This window comes from Terrapene carolina, unplaced genomic scaffold (assembly GCF_002925995.2).
Source record: "Terrapene carolina triunguis isolate 2854851 unplaced genomic scaffold, T_m_triunguis-2.0 Scaffold49, whole genome shotgun sequence".
NCBI lineage: Eukaryota > Metazoa > Chordata > Testudines > Emydidae > Terrapene > Terrapene triunguis.
The window spans coordinates 2,432,903-2,452,777 of NW_020664400.1; the positions used below are offsets into that span (position 1 = coordinate 2,432,903).

Genomic DNA, 19,875 nt, shown 5'->3' on the forward strand with positions numbered 1-19,875 from the left:
GCGTTAGAGGCAATCAGTCAACCAGCACACAGCATTCATTTTTAGCTCCCTGGGTCTTAAGATCTTCCACCTCCTCTAGCCCTCCTCCCAAAGTCCCAGAGGGACAGCTGTACTCCTGGGTCCCTTTCTTCTCTAGAGGAAAGGCAGAGATGCTGTCTGGGAGCCAGTACTGCTGCAAACAGTTCCCAGGAAGACGGAGCAATTTCCTGTCTGGGGAGGAGAAAGGCCATCAGGCAGGAATTCATGCTATTTCAAACTAAAAAAAGTGTTTTTCCTGGAAGGAATTCACCCCCCCCCCCATTTCCTCCCTCCTCCCAAAAATGCAGAAATTCCTGCACTACTGTTATAGAAGCTATTTCCATAGCTCTCACCCTGCAGGTATCACAGCAGACAGCAGCCTAATTGCTTTTTCCAACCTTCATGCATGGGGGTAAGGCAACCCCAGTGCTCACACAGACAGGGCGGCTAACATACCTGAGTAAAAAGGTCACTCGCTGGGCTACATTCATCCCTAGTGGAACTGCAGAGAAGTCTGTAGTGTACAATGGGGGCATAAATATGACCCATTATGTTCAGCAGGCAAACAAGAGGCCAGACATATCAGGCCGTGTTGAGCAACTGCCAGATGTGTACAATACAAAGTTTACAAAATAGCCAGACAGTTTGGGCACATCTTTTAAAAGACGGGGAGCACAGAGAAGCATTATTCAACCTTCTCCCCTCTTTGCTAAGATTAAACTGACTTTAAAAGCTTCATTGTGTACAGTCATTCCAATTCTTCTATCAGTATGTAATGACACCAATTCTTAATAGGAACTCAACAGGATTAAGACGAAGTGCCTATACTACAGCAAATTCAACTACAAGTCTTGTCTGGCATGTCTGCACATAAAAGTTATAGTGCTTTTACCACACTGATATAGTTAAAATTGGTACAACCTCCCTTCTAATAGTGTGGATACTATTATATCGACATAAAAGTGCTTATAACAGTATAGCTCATATGGGAAGGGGAATAAGCTATACTGGGATAACCATCTTTATACACCTCTACCCCGATATAACACGACCCGATATAACACAGTAAAGCAATGCTCTGGGGGGGCGGGGCTGCGCACTCAGGTGGATCAAAGCAAGTTCGATATAACGTGGTTTCACCTATAACGCGGTAAGATTTTTTGGCTCCCGAGGACAGTGTTATACCGAGGTAGAGGTGTACTTGTATAGCTGTCTACAATAGGGCTTGTATGGTATAACTATATCAGGAGGAAAAAAGTCAGACTCCAAACATAGTTGAGGGTGAAACTTGAAAGTTTAGACCAGGCCTTAGGGATCCCACAGGTATATCTTGTCTGTCATTTGCTGAGCGCACTCACTGTATGGGACAGGAGGAGCAAACATGATACAGCATCTTGCTCTTAATACTAAGACAAAGTTCAAGGCTAGTCTCATGTTTTAAAATCATACATATTACACTACCAGTTTTTTTTTTTTTTTTTTTTTTTTTTTTAAAGTTTTCCTTCAAGAACATCTCCCCCCCACCAATCCCTGCTGAGTCCTAATGGATTATACAGAGCACTCACATAGAACTCTACAGCCCTCTCCTCAGTCAGGGAGCCAGCCAGCCTTCTCTGCCCAATGACGCTGCACCAGCTGGCTCCAAACTAAGCAATCAGAGCCTTACTTCTTTGCATGCCATTGTACATTAACCTGAAAAGAACCACCTGGCTTTTGTTTTCCTTTCATCTTTCTGCAGACTCAGAGATCCTATTGCAAGGAAATATTTATTAAATACCACATGGTTTTACAAGACTCAGTTACTATCATCTTGCTGTGCCATAGTCAATAGTTCCAAGTGGCCCTAGGGATACACTGTGTGATAATATGCCAGGCAACTTCAGTTATACCCAAGGATGTGTCCACAGATTTGGTCATCTCACAGCAGTGCAGTTCTCTCACATGGAGCTTGCCCTACTCATGCACAGTGTTTGATGGAAACATAGGCTCAAGCTGATACTTCATTTCAGTGTGGCAGTGTGAAAGTGAAACTTATTAATCAAGGCTCAGAACAGGTGTATCCCAGCTATAACTAATAGCAATATATACAGGAAGAGTTGTAGTTTGCTCCGGCTAGCACTAGCCAATCCCTCCACCTCCTGCCCGAAAAGTATTAGTGTAACCTCGCTAACAGTTCAAGCAAGGCACCACCAGGTCTCTTACATCTCACTATACTTTAGGGGACCAATCAGGCAACCCTTACAGCAATAAAGATTACATAACTGGGCCCTAGATGGAGGAACAAGTGTTTGTTACTAACAGTGTCAAGACTGAAGCTATAGGCAGCTAAAAAGACTGAAGACCTTCTAAGTACCCTAGCTCTCTCCATAGCCATGCACAGGAGTAAGGTGCATAAAAACACCTCCTCCCTGCCCTATGCAGATTGCGCACATGGCTGGGCTGTGGGTAGAGAGTGGGTGGGGAGCACTGCTTTTGCTCACTGCAACACACCAGCCAGCGCAGCTGAGTCAGCTCGAAAGGGGGATGGGAGTAAACCGAACTAGGTATAGGACTGGCACAGCTTACCTCTCCCTTGAGCAAGGATTTCAAGTTACAGTACAGTTCTTGGTCTGGTCTATGTGCCATCCCTCACTTGGAGCTCATGGTAACTCCACAAACTAGGCCTACATTAGACATAACAGGGAAAAATGACAAGGGGTACGGGACATGAATAAGAGCAGAGAGGGGAGATAAGGCTTACACAGAGTGGTGTCAAGGTTGGATTTGCACTTAAATTGTACTAGTTTGACCTTTTTAGGCTTAAGAAGTTAAATAGTACAGTGCAAGGCTGTCGCAGATTCTATTCAATGTGTGAGAAATAGATACACACGGTTTTTGCCTGGTCACTGAAAACAAGGTTAAGTGAAATAAGTCTGCTCTGGGAGCACCAGGGAGGCACTGGAGCGGTACCAGATCACTGCATTCGAGATGCACCTTTTGCACACATATGCAACAGGATTTATACAAGACTTGCAGGACTCTTTCTACAGTGGCATTTGTGACTGTGTCACAGGTTTGCTTCAGTTTACATGTGAAGAATTAGTTACACTCCAACTGTGGTTTTGTTTAACATGAAGCTATTCAGGGTCAACCCAGCTCAGGACTTTGATGGGAGTTCACTAAGGAAACCCACAATGTTGCAGAAGAGCATGCCTCTGGGGAATAAGTATTAAACCAATACCCCAGGACTATATTAGCAGGCTCCACAGAGCTGGATAAACCATCTTTTCAAAGAAACACAGAAGGAGAGGAGGTTCAGATCACTCATTGGCATGAAAGCCTTCTCCATACTAGAAAACTGTACTGCTTTAACTATACCAGTATATAACCTGCACAACATGGATGCACTTCTATTGGTATCAGGATGCTTATACTGGTATAGTTATCATATAGGAAAGGAAATAAGCTATATGAGTATAACTGGTTCCACATTTGGGGATGAACTGCTTTAACTGTATTGGGGATAGAGTGTGCCTGTGCATGTGAGAGATGCACAATCCTGACACCTCAGTGCAAAAGCCATTTAGAAAAGGCCTCAGAAGATCCCAATACTTACACTGGCTTAAACTCTCCCCACAAAGGTTAGTTTCAAGTTTGTGGGTTAAATGAATTATAAGATGACTCAGGGGTTAGAGTTTGAGCGATTGTATGTATGGGGGATAAAAAAAAACCAATCAGCATTAACTTTAGTCAACAAAATGACTAGAGTACATTTTGTGGATCAGTTTTCACAAGTTATAACTCCGGGGGGAAATTCTGTGAAAGTTTGTTCTTTGTACTAAAACTGAGATAGTGTGATTAGCATTGGACCATCATGTTACATGCTGTATGTATAAGAGATGTAGGACCAAGAAAAGGCCTATTATAAACTAGTACAATATATTAGAGCCAGCTGAGTTCACATATCCAGCTGGTAAGGAGGTATAAGTGCTTAGATACTACAACCACCACAGGAAAGACTAAATAAAGTATTCCAAGGATAAACCCATAGTCCCTAAATCACTTTGGAAGCCTTCAAACTGAATGGCACAATATAAGTACACATAAACAGCAACAATCATACTGGGAAAATAAAGCGCTACAGTCACAGAGACCACACAGAGCCCATTTAGTGTTCCAAAAACATCAACTGACAGAGCAAGCTTACATTTGCTGCCAAGACCGTTCAAACGTATGCACACAGGATGGAATTACCCTGGACCATTGGCAATGCTCTTCGCATAGCACGTGCCTAACCACTGTCAAGCTTTTTGTAGGCACCATGGCTGAGAAGAGCTATAAAGGAGGACAATGAGGTGGCTCTGCCAATGTTTGTGGGGAGCTTCTCCCAGGCATGGGGGAAAGCACAAGGGAGCTGGTCTGAAAGGATAGCAAGTGGACGATGAAAGCTGCCATGATTGGCAGAGCAGAGGCAGCTGTCAACACCTCGCTAGCACCTGAGATGCTAGGTAGGATAGGGATAGGCTGCAAAGGGCCTCGGAAGTGAAGATAAGTAGCCTATGTTTGATGGGATGGAGAAAGGGTGGGGGGTGACGTGGTCAAAGAGACAGGCCAGAAAGTGATTTTTACAGCAGCATTGTGAATGGATATGAGCAGGAAAGATGGGATTTCTCAAGGCTAGAGAAGAGGACACAAGAGAATGACACTAACTTGGAAATGATGGGGCAAAAACTGTGCCCACTAAAGTCAGCAGGCATTGAAGAAAGTTATCCAAGTGCAGAGTGCAATAAAGCCTCAGGCATTAGTTCCACTATCACCGTCACTTGAGAAGCAGAACGATAATATGGAGAGCAGGAGGGAGTGGTACATTGACTAGTCAAACCTCTGTTTCCGGTCTGGTGCTGCTTACTTGAGATGGCAGCCTCTACTTAAATAGTGATCTAGCTTACCTGTTTTCATCAGGAGATCTCAGAGTGCTTTCACTATTTTACACGTGGAGAAACTGAGGCAGAGGAGACATAACTTGCCCAAGGTTATATAGGCGGCTGGGGCAGAGCAAGGAGTTGAATCCAGTCCACATACCCTTCTGAGTCCCAGTGCCTTGCTCTATCCATTAGGTTGCTTAAAGCAATATACAACAAAAGTACTATGAAAAGAGCGCAGGCTTGTTTTCAGTAAGGTAAAACACCCACTCTGAGCAATGCTAATTCTGGAGAGGCTTCACTGGCTTCACTGCTGTCTATTGTTCCTGTGGGGACAGGTTTGGAGCTCCCTCAACCATAGTTACCCCCTCCCCGCCAAGATTCTATGACATCAAGTTGTGACCCTACTGAACGAATTCATCATGGACAAGTATAACACTAGTGCACTCAAGTGCACACAGGGATCAGTGCCCTGTTTGCTCCTGGAGAAGCTAGTAGAACAATCTGTACTAGTGTGGAACAATAAATGCACTACACTAATTACTGCAATAACTGGGTGTGTCAGCACGCAGTGAAAACCAGATAAGGAAGCTAACTCCTTGTTGCTAGAGTCAAAAGGAAGCTTGCTGTCAGACTTGTGAGAATGAGATCAGAGGAAGAGAGCAGAAAAACAAGATGTTTGGAAAGGGATGTCTGTAATGTAAGAAAGTTAGTGAAAAATCCATCCTGTCAAGTGTTTACTTAAGCTAACGCTGCACAGGAAAGGTACAGAAACAGAAAGTGATATTATGATCACATACAGGGCAGGCAAGAATGTGATGGTTAACAGACCCGTAAGAGACAAAATTTCACATCCTGTTCTTTTTGATCCGATTAAGATACTGCTGACAGTATACATTACCCCCACCAGTCCAGCAGCACCTGGGACTGGACTAAGGATACTTTGTGCGTGTTAGTATATTTTTATTTTAAGAGGCTATTTAGGGATGTTGGTGGGGGAGGGATTTCTAAGCCACTGATAAATGGCAGCTTAGATTTATGGCCATCTGGCCCTCAACTAAATAACCACCAGCATGACATTGATGGTGTTGCATTATGATTGTTAGTGCCAGAACTGGAAGAGACTGTCCGGTTTGGCCAATGTACATGGCAGAAGGGCATTGCTGGCACATGATGGCATATATCACATTGGTAGATGTGCAGGTGAACGAGCCCTGAATGGTGTGGCTGATGTGGTTAGGTCCTATGATGGTGTCCCTTGAATAGATACGTGGACAGAGCAGGCACCAGGGACAGTCTCTATGCAAAAGAATAAATGGACACAAATCTGACATCAGAAATCATAACATTCAAAAACTAGTAGAACACTTCAATCTCTCTGGTCACTCAGTAACAGACCTCAAAGCGGCAATTCTTCAACAACAAAAACTTCAAAAACAGACTCCAACGTGAAGCTGCAGAACTGGAATTAATTTGCCAACTAGATACCATCAGATTAGGCCTGAATAAAGACTGGGAGTGGTTGGGTCATTACAAAACCTAAACTTAATTTCCCCAATACTAATTTATCCCTACTGTTACTCACACCTTCTTGTCAACTGTCTGTAATGGGCCTCTCTCACCACTTCAAAAGAGATTTTTCCTTCCTTGGTATCCTGCTGTTAATTGATTTATCTCATTAGACTGACCTAATACTTGGTAAAGCACCCCCATCCTTTCATGTATTTATACCTTCTCCTGTATTTTTTACTTCATACGTCTGATGAAATGGGTTCTAGCCCACGAAAGCTTATGCCCAAATAAATTTGTTAGTCTGTAAGGTGCCACAAGGACTCCTCGTTTTTTTTTTGCTGAAACAGACTAATACGGCTACCACTGAAACTTGTCACAGAGGGAAAAGTGATTTGTCCAACACCACACTGCAAATCAGTTGCAATGCTGGGATTAGAACCTAGAACTGCAGACTCCCAACTCTTGTACTCATCCCTCCAGACAGTTAGAAGGCAATTACTATAAAAAAAACAGCTGGCTGGCTAGCAAAGATTTTAATCACACGGTTAACCAAGCCGTGCAGCTATGTAACCAGTTTGCCCATCCAAATAACATCTTGAGCAATTTCTCCAATTTGAGGACCACAGATTTATGTTACCAAAAGGCTCCTAAAATCCATAGTTGGTTTTGGAGTGTCAATATGGAGATTACATTAAAGAGTTAGCAGCTGACATCTACAAGCACAGGGGTAGGCAACCTATGGCACGCGTGCCAAAGGCGGCACGCGAGCTGATTTTCAGTGGCACTCACACTGCCCGGGTCCTGGCCACCTGTCCGGGGGGCTCTGCATTTTAATTTAATTTTAAATGAAGCTTCTTAAACATTTTGAAAACCTTATTTACTTTACATACAACAATAGTTTAGTTATATTCAGGAGCACCGCCAGCTTTTCTGCTGCCCTAAGCGGCGGAAGGTCCCGCCCTGAAATGCCGCCCCCCACAGAGGTGGCGGAAGGTCCCGCCGCCGAAATACCGCCGCGGTCGCTGCCCCCCAAATTGTAGTGCCCTAGGCGACCGCCTAGGTCGCCTACTGGGTTGCGCCGGCCCTGGTTATATATTATAGACTTATAGAAAGAGACCGTCTAAAAACGTTAAAATGTATTACTGGCGAACAAAACCTTAAATTAGAGTGAATAAATGAAGACTCGGCACACCATTTCAGAAAGGTTGCCGATCCCTGTACAAGCAAGTTCTCTCTCAGGTATGGCTGCTTGCCAGTTACCAGCAGCCTAGCCATGGAAACAGGGGCCAGAGGGAATTACATAAATATGAAGTTGTTTAGAAAAGCAGGATATGAAGGTTATTTCAGCTGACCTGACCTCTATTTCTATGGCTAACAGCAGGCACAATTCAGCTGCTGACTTCCAGTTTTCTACCATTTGTGGCTCAACTATTGTATCTGTAGAAAAGAGGCACCAGGTTTTTAATTACTGCCCCAAAGCCCTAACCTTGCACACAAGGCTTGCTCCTGGAACAAGATCACAAGAGAGCAAGAACTTGTGTACATTTCAGCTGCTGGCAGCTTACAAAGCTCTAGGAGGGCTGGTTTAAAATTAAAAAAAGTCAGCTGCTGATTTTAGAAGCCTTCTGCTCCTGCAGCATGTGAAACATCAAACAAAGGACAAGAGAGTTAGAAATTCAGAGAGTATTAAATATTCTTACACTTTACAAATACAGTCCAGAAACATTTTCCAAGAAGTATCTAGTGCCAGATACCTGCATTTCTCAGGGTTAAGGGTTTTTGCTTATGCTAACAAGAACTATACACCTTGGATAGCGTTCTGGCTTACATTGAGGCCTAGTCACAAGAAATTGCGATGAAATTCCATGGCATGTAGTGTGCAGGAGGTGAGACTAGAGGATCTAATGGTCTCATCTGGCCTTAAGATCTATCAATGTGTCTATATAAAGAAAAATGTAACCCTCTTATTTTAGGGTCACAGCCAGCATGCAGCCTGCCTTAGTTTAAAAAAAAAAAAAAAAAAAAAAGGGGGGGGTGAGATTTTTGAAAAGCCCAACATGCCCTGAAGTTACTCACAGGACACCTTCAACAGATTGCGCTCAGTTTATTACCAGATCAGTGTTTTGCCTTGAACATCCCTTGAAGGAGGTGTTAAGTAGGGTCTGTGGACTGGCAAAACAATCACCTTTTAAAGAAGTCTGTTGTGGGGCTCTGTAAGAGGTGTAGTCACATGTATCAAAAGGATGAGTGTTATGACACCTACTCACTTTACTATAAATTAGATTATAAGACTAAGACGCATGTGTGGCAGTTTAGAAGTTCTATATACCACCTTTTAAAATAAATTATTCCACATAACAGAAAATCTGCATGAAAAATACACAACTTTCTTCTTAAATTACTGCTGTGCCAAATGGCACATAATCCAAAATTATGTAGTTTTGTTCTTTCAGAGTTAAGTGCTCTCTGCGTCAATAATTAAACACAGAAAGCCTTGACTGGGAGCAGTTCTGTATTTTGGTGCCCCACCCCCACAATCCTAGGAAAAACACCCAATGTTTTTTTAAAACAAAAAACAAAAAACCTTGTTTATTTAAGAGGGAGACCAACATTTGGCTTTCCTCCCATCTGAAAACCTTTCGGCAAAGTATCATCCCAGAGATAGATAGGGCTATGTATTCTGGCTGTATGAGACCACTACTGAAATTTCACAGGTATTTAATATTGACATGCATGTCTGTTGAGGGCAGAATAAAGGAGAATAAATGAGTGAGTTCCGGTTTGTGGGACGTTTGTTCCGGTCTTCATTATAGTTCACTGAACAGGAACTGAAATACTGTTCTGTTGCTTTGTATCTCAAGGGACATGTAGATCTCACAGGGCAATCTTTATAAATTCCCATGGTACTGGAAGATCTGAATTACGCAGAAGAGAAATCTCTCTGCACATGCCAGAATAAGAGGGACATGCAGTAGGCTTTCAGAACTCCAGTTCTCTACACCCACTTCTAGGTCTCAGTTAACAGCCTCTCCAAAGCTTGGCCAGAGATGAAAAGGCAAAGTAGACTTTCCTTAGACATGAGGCTGAAGATTACCTCCTAGCCCCACAAATCATTCCTTCCTAGTGGCAGTGTTTTTAATTTCACATTTTATAACTGTAAGACTACACAGTGTACAGCAACAGCAGCCTTAGTTCAATGTTTATTATTAGCTTCTCACAGTTATTCCTCAGACTTCCCAGTGATACTTCCCTTGGTAATGGCTCCTGGCAATTACCATTCAACTGACAGCATTCTGCAGTCCAAATTCAGCCCTGCTGAAGAGGAATTTAAGTGACACGTATTTCAAATAGAGTTGCACACATTTATATATGGTTGAATATGGCCTTCTAATAGGGCTACAAGTTTCAGTGTATAGTAATTTACCACAGGAGCGTGGCCAAAGTTTGATTGTATTCTGATGGCCATTAGCCCAAAGCTAGGTGTATGTTAGTGACAGATTTCGAGGTGGAATGCTCACCGATACGAACTCTGGGTAGACTAATGCCCACTACAGTTCTGCACCTTTAAACCTTATAACAGTTATCTTCTTAAGTTAGTTGCTTGAAGGAAAGTTAAGAAATGGCTGGTAGAAAGATCACTGCTCACCACAATGGGGGATTTGAACCAATCCCACCACCAAGTTGTAGTGGCAGGCTGAATTTTATAGCCACATTTTTGCCATCCAAATAGTGTTATAAGAACAACTCTAAAGCAGAGTCAGTGTACTTACACATAGATCAAATACAGCAGCATCGAGCACAATTTGTATTACACATTAATAGCGGAATGGACAAAGATCAGAATTTGAACTCAATTCCCTCCTCCCTGTTCTCCCAACATTTCATCACAAAGGAAAAGCAGCAGCTCAGCAAAAGGGGGGATTCCCAAGAAAGGCAACTCCTCCTCTTCGTATCCATGTTTGAGTCTCGAAGTGGAATATCCAATATTGACAGAGTGCTCTGGGCTTGTTGGATTCAATGCAGAACAAAGAAGAATCATATTGTTTCGCTACTGCTCAGCTAAATGCTGTTGATTCTTTTCGCAAAAGCAGATGTGGAACTGATGATTCATGATTCACAGGCTCTTCATGCCAAATTCTCGACATTTGCACTTACCTGAACATGCCATTTGGCTCTCTCTCACGTACACACACAGAGGAGATGAAACAACAATATCCTGGGGCAGTTGCTCCTCCTTACCTTATGTACACTTTTGGGATTTTCCAGCCAAGCATAGTACATTTCCTCCACATAGTTCGAACTAGTCCCACTCAAAAATGGCTCAGCAGCAACAGGTGCACTGTAGCTCCTGATTTGTTGAAACGTCCGTGGTGCTGCCGGCTTGTGTTGGGAAATTGTCTTAACAGTCTGTGAGGCCGTCAATGGCCTCAATTTAGCAGCACAAGTCCTTAAGTGAAACATTTTTGTCCTGTAGCCGCTCACAAGCTCCTGTTGGTATAGGAATAAGAAGCATTTTAGACATTACAGCAGAACAATGCACAGTATATAAAGAGAAATCAACCTAATAACCACATAGCTGTTATTTAGCATTTTTCATCCATAGATCTCGAAGCCCTTCTCAAAGATCAGTCTCAATCTCCATTTTACAGATGGGGAAATGGAGGCACAGAGAGGTCACCCAGCAGACCAGTAGCAGAGCCACTAACAGGTCTCCCATGTCCTAGTGCAATGCTCCATCCATGAGGCCACATTGCCTTCCCTACATAATCTGATTTCTAATTTGGTTACTTGAAACCAATAGTTTAATGCAGGTATTGGCATTGCATAACCACTAATTTAAGATATGGACTAGTATCCCTTTGAGTTACCACCCCAGCCAGTCGCAGCCAGTCATTAGGAGAAGGGAATTTAAGCAGGAAACGGAATAGATTTTTTTTGGGGGGGAGGGGGCAGAGGGGTAGTTATCACTTATGGCTTTGAGCCAAACATCTAAATTTGTCAACCAAACCTAGCATCAACGTTTTTTCTCCCCATTTTGTTTTCAGTTTACATCATGTGCAACTGATTTTAATATCTTAACTTGCAAGTGTCACATTTATCAAGTACTACTACATTGTGAATAGATGTTCTATTTTTTCTGAGGACAGCTGACAAAAGGAGAAAGATCTCATCATTTATACTTGTTGGGGCACAGGAATGGAGGAGCGAAAGCTTGGCTGTAAATTTGATCAGAGAAAGGTGGTCACTAGGTTCCTGACTAAGACCATCAGAAGCAAGGTTAGAAAAGAGATAAGGATGATTATAAACGAAGGGGATAGTGGGGGAAAAAGGGATTTATTGACAGGAGCAGGCACCCCAACAGAGAATGTAATTATAACTAATGGGAAGCAGTGGCAGCAAAGTGGTTATTTCATGCTGATAAGACTGCCACTCAGACAGCCACACTTCTGCTGAACTGTATTCCCATTCCCACCTCCCTGCAGTTCTCTTCACCTTTTTGCCCTTACTAGTGTCCATATTGCACATGCCCACACTTCTGAAACAGGGAAAAAGCAGCCCTTCCTTGCAGCACAGTGCCTGGATAGCATTTCACAGCATGTGCTCCATTGTTCCCTACTTGCACTAGGAAGAGGTCCTTAAAGCTTCAGAGTAAAAATTATCGGCTATTATTATGCAAAATTAAAGGAGTTACATGTGAGAAGTATAAAAGGACAAAGTCTTAATGGATTTGCTGTCCAACTAAGAATGCTGAGAGAGAGCTGGAAACCCATATTTCCACTTTTTGAGAGTGGAGGACTGGAATTCAGAGGCTATGTCTTCACTGAAAAAAAAATAAAAGGTTCCATTTTAACATCTCAAAGCAAAATCTTAGTGGAGACAAGATAAAAATATTTCTTGCCTCTGTGTAGCTACATGGAGATAAACTCCAGGTGGACAGGAGAGATTATAGGGTTGACCACAAGTAGCCACCTTGATGTAAAAACTACCTGTGCCTTTTCTCCACTAGGATTTTACATCAAGACAGCGATTTCCACATTTAAAAAAAAAAATGCAGTTTTTTTGCAGTGAAGACTTAGCCTTAGTTTTTATGCCTAAAGCATATTAATTCAGCTGAGAAGGTACCGTAATTATCAACTCAATTTCAGAAAAGCTTCAAATAATTTCTGGTCCTTCTGCCAATTCCTTTTACAGTTGCCTTTTCCCATTTAAAAAAAGGAAAATTTTTCAATGGGAGTGGAACACATTTGAAAATCTGGCCTTTACACCTTTGCTCACCTCACCAGCTATTCCTGTTAACATTTCAAATCAAGTGCTTGAGATAAACACTCACTCCCCTTTAAAAAAGAATGATCGTGCAAAAGTTATGACGGCATCTAGTTGCACAGATAAAACAACTGAATATTTCAGGATCATTCTGTTAGCAGAGCAGCCATCATTAGGCCATAGAATACCAAGCAGTTTGTTTTTTTTAAAAAGGAGAACAAAGGCAGTGACCACTCAGGCTATGTCTACACTACCGCAGCAAGTAGACCTACGCTATGCAACTCCAGCTACGTTAGTCGACGTACCTTAGGTCGAGTTACACCCAGGGGGGTCGACGGGAGAAAATCTCCCATTGACTTACCTTACTCTTCTCGTCGGGGGTAGAGTACAGGGATCGACTGGAGAGCGATCTGCAGTCAATTTGGCAGGTCTTTACTAGACACGCTAAATCGACCACCAGTGGATCGATCTCAGAGCGTTGATCCCTGCCATAGTGTAGACCAGCCCTTAGTGACCTTCCTAGGACAGTGACACATGAGCTGGAAATTACTTCCACAGAATTAGTATACTGGCTTGCAAGTTTGAGAAAATGTTTGGAGGAAGATGGGGAGGAGATTGTGGTTAAGCCTTTGGTTTACAAAACATTCACATAAAAAAACCTAACAAGTTTGTTCACTGAGTGCCCATTAAATGGACATCAAAACAAATTTATCCCTAGCTGAGCACTGGCAGGGTTTGTCTGGCAGCTGGATTTTAGCGCTCAATGTCACATTTTCTCATTTCCAATCTAATGTGAAGATGATGTACTCAAACAGTGCACAGCTCTCCATCACAGCCAAAGCCACAAGAAAACAACTTCAGTTACATGAACGCAGCTTAGAAACATTTTCCATTATCCCCATTCCTATTTAGCAGGCACTGGCTGAGAGTTTAAACTGGTTAACTGGAACAGCACTTTTTTTTCCAAGTACAATTTTGCTGCATTGCTCACTCAGCAATCATTGTGCTTTCGGCCCAAATTCAATCAAGTGCTAGTTGAAAAGTATAGTACCTTTCTTCCTATGCACCCATCACAGCCCTATTAAAAAGGGAGCTCATGAAGACAAAGAACACAGATCATGGAACTGAATGCCTCAGGAAATTTGTGACAGGATACAGAGCAGTCGGTCACATTAGGAAATGACACCTGTGAAATGAGTTAGGGCCTCAGTTCTGCTCCTAGGAGGCAGGTGTTCACATCAAAGGCTCCTTGCAACAGGTTCCTTTGTTAGAGGTCTCAGAACAGGGACCAAGAACTTGAAAGGCCACAACCTTATGCTGTATCTTCACTAGGAAAAAAGGTATGTTCTTAATCTGAGTTAGCTAACGGGTGGTAAAATCCTCGTGAAGATAAGGTAGGCTGCAGTTTCTCACGACTTAGCACATCAGTATAAACCCTAAGCTCCCTCCCAGTCTATGGCTATGTCTTCTCTGCCAGAAGGGAGTGGCATCTTACAGCAAGATAACTCAATCTAACCCACTTCCCCACACCTTTTTTGGCAATGAAAACATAGCCTTTAAGTTGGCTTGCTAACTTGTATGAAAAACTACAAACTGCCTTGTCTTCACTTGGATTTTACCTCATGGTAGTTACCTCATGCTGAGAGGCTTATGGATCAAGTTTTCATAGAGTAGCCTTTAATTTAGGTGCCCAACCTAAGACATTTTGGATCCGACTTTCAAAGATGTTGAGCACTTACAGTTTTCAATGACTGCTGTGAGAGCTCAACATCTCTGAAAGTCAGGTCTAAGCATTCCAATTAGAACTTGTCTAATATGACAAGCTTGTCTTGTGTGAGAGACCTTTGTACAATTGCATAGCAAAAGCTTTGGCTAAAATCATAGCGTCACAATTGATTAAAGAAACTGGCCTGTAATTACTACATAGTGCAAGTTCTTTCCCAGGTTTAGGAATAACTGAAATAACAACTTCTGTTAGAGTAGGTGAGAGAGTTTGCTCATTCTTGGCCTCACTGAATATATTCAATAATCTAGGTGTTAAAGTTTCAGAGAACTTTTTGTAAAATTCAATTGTGAATCCATCTGCTCCAGGAGTCTTTCCAACCTTCATTTCTTTCATAGCCTGAGTAATTTCTGCAGTTTCCAGAGGAGCATCAGAAAGTTCTTTCTGAGAGTCAGAACTGTGACAGAGACAATCCACTAAAAAAAAAGTCAACTAGGGCATCTTTACTGATTCCCCCTTTGGCAATAGTTTTGAATAAAATTGTTGAAATTGTTTATTAATATCTGACTGTTGTATATAATTTATTGCTACTATCGCAAATAGCAGCGATCTTATTTCTGTTAGCCTTTTGCTTATTTGTATGCCAACAGCTCGCCAACTCTCTTGCCAGATTCCCAAAATGTTTTATTCTGTTTGCTTCAAACAGAATAAAACAAAAACACAGCCTTTTGAGACACAAGTTTGTTGATTTCATATCTTCGATTGATGCGGGTTCTGAGACTCTCCGTGAAGGAGGAAGAAACAAGCAATAGCTATTCTTAATAATTCCAAGTATATACACTCTTATTTTTTAACAAAAGTGCCTTGCTCCTGTTTAGCTTAATCCACTTTAAAATAGGGACAGGGCACTCTTGTTCCAAAATAACAGTGTCTACACATGGAGTTATTCAGGAACAACTCTGTGTTCCTAAGCCCTTATTAGGCTCATAAGAACTGAGGTATCCATTGGCCCAACTCCAAATAGAGCGCTTGAGCTTGTCTATATACAGAAGCTGCACAGGTTTAACTTGAATCAGTTTAGTTACATCATTAGAACTTCTGTCTGTGGGGACTCATATTGGTTTAAAATGAGATACGTCAGTTTAGCTTGTGCCTGTACGTTTACTGATACAAGATAAACTGATAAGAGTTTAGACACAAAGCTGCACCAGTTTAATTAAAACAGTATTAAAATGTACAACGTATCACACGTACAACTTTCTGTGTGGACAAGGCTTTAGTGTTAAAGATGGATTTGAACTCACAAATTCCCCAATTCCGTTTTTAGTGTTTTCACTGAAAGATCAATGAATGAGAATATTCATAATAAACCTAGTATTCCAACTAAGCAAGGGTATACTATTAAACAAGGTAGATTAAGCTACTAATTTGGCCTCAAAGCACCCAGAAGAGTCAATGAAAGCTGTCACTGAAGACAGATACTTAGGAATTGTTTTTGCTTAAACCAGAACCAAGCCAAACAAACAGAAGATTAAGATAGAATTAATGTTTGATTAGAGGAAAATCAGGCTGCTAAGTAAGTGCAATGAACCCAATGTATATAAGCATCAGAGTAACAAGGAAAAAAAAAATCTTGAAGTGTCTGAGTTTTGCTAACATTTGTTAAAGGTTTTGAGACTGCTAAGTGTAGTTATTAGTTTTAAAACACAGGTTCCTTACTAGGTGACCAAATGATGGTTGTATTTTTTTAAAATTGGTAAAAACTATTAGTTTGCACTTTTTTGTTGAATGGGGCCTAGCATGTCTGAGTATGTTTAGCATTAACTACTGCCGTAGAGTGTCATTTTATTTTTAAAGATGGTATGTACTTATCCAAGGTCACCTCGAACTTATATACAAGTCCTTATAACTGTTCAGTCAGGAGCTATGACAACTAAGTATAGTACTATCAAAACAGAGGAAATGGAGTGAGTTTTCCCTCCACTCAGCTAGGGCTGAAAATTCATTTGGAGTTAAAAACAAAAACAAAAAAAGGATGCACTAAGAAAGTCAGTCCAGTCATGTTCCCAATAACTAAAACCCTGACACACACATTCAGTGCAACCCCACTAAACAAACTGATCCAGACGTGATGGGACAGTAGTTTCTAAACAAACTACAGAACACATGCTATCAGTTTGTTTAACCTTAAGTTATTCAGTAGTGCCTACTGAGAAAAGAAAGATTCCTGACAATTAGCTCTTACAACTAGGACTAATAACAAGGTAACTGACAAGGTAAAAATGGCCCCAAAAAATCTTGACCACTTCCCTTCAATATTGAAGAGCTTTCCGCAGGGCATTCTGTCTAAATGAGGTTCCTGATCACATTTATCCAATAGGAATCAATGCAGGTCATAGCTTTTCGCCCTCAAGATACAATCGCTGAGCTGTTTAGTATTATTATTAAGTGAATGGTGCACATTCATCCGAGGTATAACTCCCCTGAAGTCAACAGGATTTAAACCAAGAATGAATTTATCAGTATGAGAACAAAACTTTTCAACTTTATTAAAAGGCAAAGCAAGCATATTCTATTCTGTGTATAAAACTGGCACTTGCATTCCTTCCCACTGTCAGCATATTTCAACCTCTTTGTGCAAGACATTTCTGATAGTTTGTCTTTGGATATGTCTCCATTACAAAGTTAACGCAGGCTCTCACATGGGTTTTAGTCCAAGCCCGCCTACTACCCACATGCAAAAACTTTTGATCCAGGTTTGGAGGTTCTTTGGGTCTGCACTACCTTATTTGGCTGAGAGTACAGGTCAGAACCCTGGTTCTGCTTTAATTCAGACTGTAACCTGTTCATTTGGTAGTATGGATCTAGCTGTAACCCAAGTTATTTAACTCAAGTGCTGACAGTCCTCCAGTATCATCCCACAATTCCCTCAGGGGTGTATTTTCCTATCCTTCTACCCACTCCCTCCTTCTGCACCAGCACTCAGCGCTATACCAGTTTGGCACTTAAATCCATTCCACACAGCCCACCACATTGCTACAAGCACTTGAATAGAGTGATGTCATCCTCATCCCAGCATGCTGCTACCTGGCCAGAGGTTCACATCATAGAGCACTGCAGCTTAGTGCAGTGCTAAGAACCATGGGATATGCCCCCATAAATCCTACCACTTAACCCAGGTTACTGAAGCATCAAGGTAGATGCAGCTCACCAGTATGACTTGAGTGTGGTTTCTCAGGGTGGATGCTCACACCCAACCGTGGCCAATCTGGGTTCCCAGATCTATGTTAACTGCAGTGAGGACATACCTTCTGTGTATAATGAGTTTCTTACATTCAACTCCCTATCCGATTTTTAAAACAAAACAATCATGACATCAAGCAGTGAAGAGCAGTAATTCAAGCAGTAAGAATACTTTTCATACCAACCCTACATTTCCCTGACTTGAGCCAATTAAACCTGCTGAATTTCACTATTAGAATTCCCTTTTTCAAACAGGCTAAGTGGGCATGAAGGGACATTTAACAGCATTCACTGAAGACTGTGACTATGATTGAGGCTAAGTCTATACTACAGACATATATATTGGTATAACTACGTCGCTTATGGGTGTGAAAAAAACCACACCACTGAGCAACGCAATTATACTGACCTAAGCTCCAGTGTACACAACGCTATGTCAACGGAAGAGTTTCTCCCACCAATACAGCTACCTCTCACAGAGATGGATTAATTACGCCGCTTCTCCGCCGGCGCAGTAGCATCTTCATGTGCAGTGCGACAACAGAGCAGCTGCACACGAAGACAAGCACTGACTCACACAACAGTTAATGCCCAGAAGGGTTGGGCCTGGACCAACAGCTTCCTTTTCGCTCTAACAATGTTTCCAATTCCTGCTGGGAGGTGCCAGGCAGAAAAGCAGGACACATTCCCCAGAAGTTGAAATTTGTTTACATTAAAGAGTTTAAGTCATGCAAAAGGGGGAATGGAGGTCATAGCCTAGGCAAGTGTGCTAGATACCTTCTAACAAGGTAAAATCCACCAACCATAGGTCAACATGAAGGTGAGTAGGGTACCCACAAGTATGCTCCTTGGGAAAGGCTCGAGGGAGCAGGCTGGCACTCACCCCCAAGGGGTGAGAAGCAAAAGGACACTGGGCTTCTCACCACGATACTGACCGCAGATGAACTTTTAAATTGACCTCTGGCTAGGAGGTACCTGATGTCATGGAAGCTGCTCTTGCCATCATCTGACCGCTAAGGGAAAGGGCCTCTCCCACCTCCAGGCACAAAGACTCCCGGGGAGGGGAGAGATACGGGCTCTCCACTACTAGGCCGCAGCATTATTGGGGGGAGGGGGGAGAACACCGCCTCCCCATGAACCGGTCCCGTGGCTGCCTCTGAGGTACCCAAGCCACAGCGCCATGGGGGGAAAGGACAGCACTGTGCTCAGTGCCAAGTCCCGACGGGGCCGGGCAGAGCTGGCCGAGCGCTCGGGCTCGGGCCCTGGCCTGGCCCGGCCCCTGACTCGCTCTGTGCCTCAGTTTCCCCGCCTGCGCGAGAGGGGTGACGATGCCGGCTCCCTCCCCAGGGAGCAGGGGCCAGACCCCGCGGGGGAGGGGAGGGGACTTCCCCACCCCATCTCCCTCCACGTGGGGCCGCCCGCTCCTGCCGTCTGCGGGGCTGGGGTCTCGGCCGCTCGCGCTTGCGGCTCCGCCCCCCGCCATCCAATCAGCGAGCGGCCCCGCCTCAGCACACACCCTCCCCCCGACAGCCCGACCTATCCACAGCGGCGATGGCAGCACGCCGCCTCCTTACTGGCCACTGCTGCCGTCACTCCCGTGACCCCCCGGCTGAGGCGCCCGGGCGGCGGCGCCAAGGACACTCCGGGGGCAGGGGCATGAGGCGGCGCCCGGCTCCGCGCGGACCGGATCCCTAAGCCCGGCCAGCGCCCTCCCCCCAGGCCACGGGCTACCTGCTGGCGCGTCCGTCCCGCCCGCTCGCGGCTCTGCTCTGACAGCGGCCGCCGCTCTGCGCGCCAACTACCACCGCCCCGCCCCCTGCGTGCCGCGTCACCGCGCTTCCCCACCTCCTCCCGGGTCACGTGTCGGGGATTCGCCCTTGACCCGCTCGGTGGTGGTGCGCTGGGTTCCCCGCCCGTGCGTGCGGCCCCGTCTCGGCCCCACGTGACCAATAGCGGGGCGGGACACTGGGGTGGAGGAGGAGGGGGCGGGTGCAGGACACTGGCAGGAGGGGTAGGTGGGAGGGGGTGCAAGGCACTGGTGGGCATGTAGTTGGTGGGGGATGGGGAATGGGCAGTGGGGGGTAGTATGCAGTGGGGGAGGCGGATGGGGGGCAATGGGGGTGGGAGGTGTTGGGAGACAGATGCAGGACTAGAGTGTGGGGTGGGTGCAGGACATTGAAGGGTGAGGTAGATGGGGGGCTGGGTGCAGGACAT

The 19,875-nt window shown here is 43.8% G+C and overlaps 1 protein-coding gene across 1 annotated transcript in view; it reads right to left on the bottom strand.

Moving 5' to 3' along the window:
- The window catches only part of LOC112119360 (2-oxoglutarate dehydrogenase, mitochondrial), a 105,494-nt gene extending 86,025 nt beyond the window's left edge, over positions 1 to 19,469 (bottom strand). The window contains exons 1-2 of the mRNA XM_024217986.1: positions 19,393 to 19,469; positions 10,671 to 10,919 (exon numbers count right to left, since the gene is read on the bottom strand). Of these exons, the coding sequence (XP_024073754.1) occupies positions 10,671 to 10,892 (222 nt within the window). The 5' untranslated portion in view covers positions 10,893 to 10,919; positions 19,393 to 19,469. The remainder of the gene's footprint in view (positions 1 to 10,670; positions 10,920 to 19,392) is intronic.
- Positions 19,470 to 19,875: the final 406 nt, after the last annotated feature.